The 7,145-nt window shown below is 73.4% G+C and overlaps 1 protein-coding gene across 1 annotated transcript; it reads right to left on the bottom strand.

Annotated features, from left to right (window-relative positions):
• Positions 1-475: 475 nt before the first annotated feature.
• On the bottom strand, positions 476-4,113 carry TMED3 (transmembrane p24 trafficking protein 3). The gene is given in 5 exon segments (XM_070400482.1): positions 476-911; positions 2,552-2,578; positions 2,580-2,681; positions 2,683-2,802; positions 3,882-4,113. Coding segments are annotated over 5 exon segments (663 nt in total). The 5' UTR covers positions 4,062-4,113; the 3' UTR covers positions 476-677.
• Positions 4,114-7,145: the final 3,032 nt, after the last annotated feature.

Raw genomic sequence — 7,145 nt, 5'->3', positions numbered from 1 at the left:
TTGTTTGATGCCCCGGGATGTCCAAGCGCTGCCTGCCCGGCCCCGCCCCCTGCCGGGTTGCGGGGAGGGAGGGCGTGCAGGAGGCAGCCGATCAGTGATTCTCTCATCATGGATGTTTCTCTCTCCCTCTCCCTTCCTCTCTGAGATCAATAAAAATAAAAAAACATACAGAGGGAATCGACAGATTAGATCAGCGGTCGCCAACCGGTGGTCCGTGAGGTCCGAAAGGTTGGCGACCGCTGGGCCAGATGAAGCAGAGGGTCAGATCCGATAGGAAGGCAGCGATGTGCCCCCCATGCCCATGCCCAGCGCCCCGCCCGCCTCCAGGGCCACTGCTCGGAGACTGGTCCTGTGCGCACACAGCCCCGCCCCCCAGGCTGTGCGACAGAAGGACACGTCCCCGTGGCGCTCACGCTGCATCTTTATTAGCCGGCGCCCCCCCTCCTAGCGGACGCACAGCGACCCGGCACCCAGTCTCCACACGACAGGACCCGCCCTGCGGCCCCTCTGACTGCAGGCTGCTCGTCCAGCCTCCTCAGTGCAGGGGGACGCCGTCAGTCCTGAGCTCCACACTCAGCAGCCGGGGACAAGGGTGAAGCCTTGCTGCCCACACTGAGCAGAAGGGCCTGTGTACCCAGGAGCCCCTGGGGAGTGAGGGACCGGCCGGGACGCCCCAGCTAGGAGGGGGCCGCCCTGACGGGCCGCTTCTCGGTGAAGAAGCTCTTGAGCAGCAGCACCTGGCTGACGCCCACCACGCACAGGGCGATGGTCTCGCCCAGAGACCAGTACGAGACCCGGCTGTGCAGGTCCTCGGCCCGGGCCCGGTCCTGGGCCTCCCGGAGCCGGTAGTGTGTCTGGGAGTCGATGACCGTCCGCAAGGCCTCGTGGATGGTCACGCAGGCGGACTCCATCTGGGGGGAGAGGAGAGGGTCACGTGGCCAGCCCGGAGCCCGGCACACGGCGAGCGTCAACGCCCGTGACCAGCTGAACGTCCCGCGTCCCTGACCCTCCGCACGGCGGGACGGAGCCCTGGGGGGGGAAGGGACTTGCCAGAGGCACCGTGAGCAGGTGGCAGGGGCGGGACTGGAACACAAGACCCTGAGCCTGGTCTCTAAGCTATTCCGTCCAGGCTCACAAAGGCACGTCCCTGTCCCCGCGCGGGAAGCGGACACAACTAAACCCGCGGGACCGTGACAGGGACACGCGTGTCCAGAGCCTCGCCAGGGCCCCGTCAGGCGCTGCCATGACCGGGCCAGGGAGGGTCGGCGAGGAGGCAGGTGCAGGCGTCCGTCGGCCCGGGCCCTGCAGGCGGGGCTGGGACCTGAGAAGGACCCGGGAGAGTCGGGTCACACCCATCAGGGCACGCGGGGTCTCTCCGGCCCAAACTCACGTTAGGGGCGTCCTTCCGCCCGCGCTCGGAGGGTTACAACACCTTCCCAACCGACGCCGTTGCATCAGCGCCCGCGGGAGCCTCGAGCAGAGGTTGTGCAAGGGCTCCTGCAGGGCACACCGCGGCCTCTGCCCACGGGGCCTCTGCCTGGGACTGGGCACCGCACAGGCGGCCGGAGAGCAGGCGAGGGGCCTACTTAACGTACACTCAGCAGCCACTATGGAGGGTGAGCGCGCTGGACCAGCACCGCTAGCCTCCCACCGCCAGGGGAGGGGGGAGACCGGCCTGGGAGCCCCCAGCTGAAGCCACCGGGGCCGGGCGCACGGCCACCTGAGGGCAGCGGGGCTCCGGCCTCGAGGAGACGCAGGTGCCCTGGCCCTGGAGCAGGTGCAGCCACAGAGGGTCAGGCCTGTCTCGCCGGCCCCCCGGGCTCACCACTCAGTCCCTGACCACCCATCCGAGCCAGGCCCAGTGCTGGGGCCGGTCACACAGCCCTGCGGGAGGGGAGCCTGCGGGAGGGCTGGGTCGGACCACGGTTCTCCTGGGGGCACGGCTGACACGACCATCTCTCTCCAATGGGCACCGGCCCCCTCGCCAGTGAGGGTGGGGCTGCTGCCAGGTGACCACCCACCGGGCTGCACCTGCCGGCCCTCCGTGCCCCAGACGGGCCGCGGGCTTGCCCAACCGAGGGTGCGGGCAGATGTGTGGGACTCTGGGCCCGGACTCCGGGCCATTCCATGGAGCTGGGCTCCCCACCCTCACCCCTCCGACTGCTGCGGAGACAAACTCCTATCGTGTGGAGCCGCTGAGGTTTGGGGTTCACGTGTGAGAGCCACGTGTGTCACCCCAACTAACGCACCACCCAGAGCGGGACTTGGGTCCTTACGAGGCAGACCGCGTGTGAGCAGAGGGGCGCCCGCCAGGCACGTGGGAAGGGGTGCTGGGAGGCCTGGGGAGGGCGGGGGTACCCCTCGGCAGGGGTGCGGCTGGAGAGCGGAGAGCAAGGTCGGGAGGACACAGTGCCCCTGGGCCGACGGGAAAGGGGGGCAGAGCCCACACCGGCCGGCTGCAGATGGCGACCAGGTGGGGACAGGCGGGGGGGGGGGGGGGGGGGGGGGGGGGGGGGGGGGGCGGGGGAGGGGGGCACAGGACCGCACTCACCTGGGTGAGAGCCGTGACCTTGCTCCCCATTTTCCGGGAGAATGGGGGGCTCGTCGCCCACCTGGAAGTCGAAGTAGACGACCTTGTGGGAGAAGGTGGAGAACTCGTTGCTGAAGCAGAACTGGTAGACCGCCCGTGTGCGCCGCCCGGTGGGTGAAGCTGTCGTACTGCTTCTTGGTCTCCCGGTAGACGGTGCTGCCCAGCGGGTCCTGCACGTAGCAGTCCACGTCGTAGTGGCCGCCGCTGATGACCTGCAACAGACCCGGCCTGCGGTCACCGGCCGCCACCCTCCCGGGGCCAGCCCGGCGCCGACCGACTGACTGTCCTTTCCTCCCTTCACCCTCGGGAGCAGGTGCTGCGGCCGGCACGCCACTCCCCGGAGGGCCGGCCGAGGGGCAGGGGGGCCGCCGAGGGCACTGCCCGGGGCACAGGCCCAGCCCTGGCCCGTCTGCCGGGTCCGGGGGTTTCACGTGCGGGATGAGCTGGTCCCTCCCAGTCACCGCTGAGCAGGTCCAGCCGGTGGGATCGCGCACCCGCAGGATCGGGGAGGGGAGAGGTGGGTCCTGGGGTCCTTCCCTTCAAACGCCTTGTGAACCCCGTGAAGGCCCCCAGGCGGTCATTGCTCCGCCCACGGCCCCTCAGAGGACGCGTCAGGCCTCCCGCTTCCAGCCGGGAGGGTCCCCTTCCCGATGCAGGACCTCGTGCCGCTGACCTCCTGCTGCGGGGGCGGGGGGGGGGGCGGTGTTTACAGCCCCGGAACCCCGGAACCGCGGGGCTCCGGACCCACAGCCGCCCCGACCCCTCCGCCTCTCCGCAGAGTGACCCCTGTGGGTGCCTGTGTCCGGCTGCCCGCGGGCCCAGCCGCAAGGCGAGCATCGCCCGCAGGGCTGTGGCCGGTCAGGGGCTCGGACACCACGTGAGCCTCCAGCCCGGGGCCGGGCCGCCCGCCTCTCCGAGCGCAGCCGGCAGGTGTCCAGGCGCCGAGGGTTTTCTGGGGGACGTTCCAGTCCCCCCCCCCACCCTTCCCCCCGCCCAGACCTGCCCGCGCCCCTAGGGGAAGGACCTGCCGGGAGCCCTGAGTCTCTCAAGAGCCGGCAGGGGCGGGCGCAGGGGGCTGCTCGTAGCCGCGGAGGCCCTGTCGCCCCGTCTCCCCCCTGCGCTCCCCCTGACGGCGACCTCACACGGAGGCGGGGCGCGCGGGATGGCACGGAGCGCCCGGCGGCTCGGACAGCGCGCGCCCCCGCCGGCCGGAGGGGGCGCTCCGCCAGCTCCCCGGGTGCGGGCCGCCCCCACCCCTACCCCCGCCCGGCGGCACCGGAGGGCGGCGCACCTGGAAGTCCAGGGAGAAGCGCGCGCCCTGCTCCACGTCCTGGTGGAAACACTGCTTGGCGCTGTCCGGCAGCTCGAAGGTGAGCTCGGTGCCCCGCGCGCGCTCGGCCCGCAGCAGCAGCAGCAGCAGCAGCAGCAGCAGGGGCGGCGCGGAGGCGGGGCGCGGGGCTGCGCGGCCCATGGCGGTCCGTCCGCGGAGGCGACACCGACACCGGAGGCTGCGCCGCACGGACGTGGCGCTTCCGGGAGCGCAGGGCGCAGGCGCGGGGGGAGGGGGCGGCGCCCGGGATGGAGCGCGGGCACGTGCCGCCCGGATCGCTCCGCCACCCTGCGCCCGGGGCTGCCCGCTCCCCTCCCTTCCCGCTTCCTTCCCCGCGCGCCGCCCGGGTCCCCGTCCTCGGCCACCAGCGTCGGTGCCGGTCCCTCCAGTCCCTGCCCGGGAGGCGGCGGGGGGGCGGGGGGGCAGCGCGCTCCCCGCGGGCATCGGCCCGGGATCCGGGCAAACAGGAGGCACCGGAGACACGGCCAGCCTGTCCCCAGCCGCTGACTGTCCCGGACGCGCGGACACTGGCCGCCGGCGCAGCCGGAACCGGCGAGGGGCCCGGGGAGCGGCGCAGCCCTGAGGCGCGGGCGGCAGCACCACCGCGAGCCGACGCCGAGCGCTGGGCACCGTGACCTCCGGGAGCGGGTGGCTTTCCCGCGTTTCACTCCAGCCCCGCTTCGCGGAGGAGGCGGGCGGGGGGGCGGGGGCGCCTCGGGGCGGGGTGCGGGCAGGGGCGCGGGAAAGCCCGGGGCGGGGGCTCCTTACAAAGGGGGCGCCGGGGCGGGGGGCGGGGTCGCACAGTTTCCTGCGGGAGCAGAGGCGCACCCGGCACCCCGAGCGGGAAGCTGTGAGCAGCAGGGGACAGGGACAGGGACAGCCCCCCTCCCAGGGCAGCCCCCCTCCAGGGCAGCCCCCCCCGCGCCGGCCTGTGGCGGGGACTCCACGCACAGGGGCCGCGTGACCCTCCTGTTGGGGACACAGTGTAACCAACCTGTCCCCGGGCCCCTGGGCCCAGCGCCCTCCTCACAGAGGCGGGGGGCGGGGGGGGGTCCTAGGTCACCCCGCGCGGCTCCGGGCCCAGCTCTGCGCTCTCCGCGGCTCGTCTCGCCGGGAACAGGAGTCGGGTCACCGCCGCCGCCCGGGCCTCTGTCCGCGAGGTGCTGGGGGCGCGGCTGGAGGGGGACACAGTCCAGGCCCCGGGGGCGGAGGGGGGCGGCCTGGTCCAGGCGCAGGAGGCTCCGCGGCCCCCCCCCTCCAGGGACGGGTATCATCTGGGCCGCGCGGGGAAGGACAGACTCCGGACCGTCCCGGGTCGGGGTGCCCCCCCCCCAGCACTGAAGGCGCCAGCAACAGCCCCGCCCGCGCCCCCCTGAGCGCATCGACCCTTCGCTCCGCCGCTGTCCGCTCGTGTCGGTGCCCAGAGGACTCGCCCCTCCTCCCGCCCCCCTCCTCGGGGCTGCCCGGACCCTTCCCGTTTCCTGTCCCCGCAGGAGCGCGATCCACCTGCAGGGTCCCCCCCCACCCCCAACCCCGACCCCGGCGGCGGCGGGGTCCACGGGGCGCGCTGGTGTCGGTTCCGTCCGGGAGGTGAATGGGGCGGACGCGGGTGCGGAGCGCGGGCCGTGCGCCCCGTGGAGCGACTGTAAACGGGCGGCTGCGCCGCTGAAGGACGCGGAGTCCCTCGGAAACCGGAACCAGAACCAGTGCAGGACCCGGTGGCCCCACGTCTGGGGATTTGCCCGAAGGAACTGAAAACGGGATTTTTAAATGCGTTTTTATTGATGTCAGAGGGAGGAGCGTCCGTGGTGAGGGAGCACCCGGACCGTCCGCCTCCCGCTCGCCCCGCGCCCGGCCGGTGCCCTGACCCCGCGGCCTCCCGGGTCACAGGTCGCCCTGAGCGGGGAGCCGCCGAGCGGGGGTGTCTGCCGCCGCCCTGCCCTGAGCGCGGGGGAGCTGCGTGTTTGGAGGCACCGGGCGGCCCCCCGAAGCTCCCTCCCCGGCTGTGCAGACGCCGCCTGGTCCCGGGGAGGCCGTGGGGGGGGGGGGGTCACGGCCGGGCAGGGGGCCTTCCCAATGGGGGTGTAGCCGGAGCCTGGCTGCAGCCCCCCCCCCCCCCGCCGGGATCTGGGGGGACGGGCCGCTGTCAGCTGTGCAGCTCTGGGCGGTGACGGGGCAGGTGCCGCCTCTCCGGCCTGAAAAGGGGGGGCCTCCCCCAGGCCGCCTGAGGCTGAGGGGGGGGCCGGAGGGGGCCGGGCGCTGTGCCCCCTCGCTCCCCGGTCCCCTCCAGGGAAGGCATTTCCGAGGCCCCGGGCTCCGGGCCCTTCCTCACCCGTGAAGGTGAAGGGCCTCCCCTCGGCGCCCATCTGGGGCCGTGCCTGCCCCCCAAGCCGGGCCCCCCTCCCCGCCCCGCAGCTCTGCTGCCCCGGACCGGCCTGCGGCCCCTTAAGCCCTGGACTCACCGCAGGGCTTTCCCGGGAGCAGTCAGCCCCGCTTTGGGGCGCAGTCAGGTGGCAGCCGGGGCGCCCGGGGGTCACCACGAGGCCGCCTCACCCGGAGCGACCAGCTGCACAGCGACAGGAAGGGGGGGGGGAGCAAGGCTGAGCAGCGGGGTCCCACCTGCGCTGAGGGCGCCTCTGACACCTGGGGGGAGGCAGTGCTGTCGCCGACACAGAGTCGGGGTGCGACAGCGACTGCGTGCGGGGAGGGGAGCGTCCAACTGTGCTCCTCGCCTTGGGGTGTCAGCAGGAGCCCTGACCTCCCGGCCGCCTGTGGTGGAGGGGCTGCCGCAGGTCTGTGTGTAACCCCCCCATCCTCCCACCCCCCCACCCCCCCACCCCCTGCTGCCGGGCCTGCGGGCTGAGCGGCTCCGGGAGGGGGCTCGGCCCTAAGAGGGGGCTGGGTCCTCCCGGCCCGGCTGTGCGTCCTCGGCCGTGACCTGCTCGGGGTTCAGTGTCCTCGTCTACAACACGCGTGACCCTAACAGCCCCGGGAGTCGGGGTCCGGCCCTGCCCAGGCCCTGGGGTGAGGCACCTACTGAGGGACAGACAGGCCGACTCCCACTCCGATCACATGTGTGGCCCGAGAGTGGCCTGATAAAAACCCGAGGCCCCTGGCAGGAGGCCCCCTGCCCTGACCCCTGCCTCCCCGACGGCCGAGAGGGGCCGCGGGTGTTCTGTGGGTGACAAGGTCGCCCCCTGGGCCTGTGACGCTGTGAAGTGGGGT

This window comes from Myotis yumanensis, unplaced genomic scaffold (assembly GCF_028538775.1).
Source record: "Myotis yumanensis isolate MYYU_CA2020_CCGP unplaced genomic scaffold, mMyoYum1.0.hap1 SCAF_20, whole genome shotgun sequence".
Lineage (NCBI taxonomy): Eukaryota > Metazoa > Chordata > Mammalia > Chiroptera > Vespertilionidae > Myotis > Myotis yumanensis.
The sequence above is the reverse complement of the archived record's forward strand: the minus strand, read 5'-3'. Positions and strand labels throughout refer to the sequence as shown.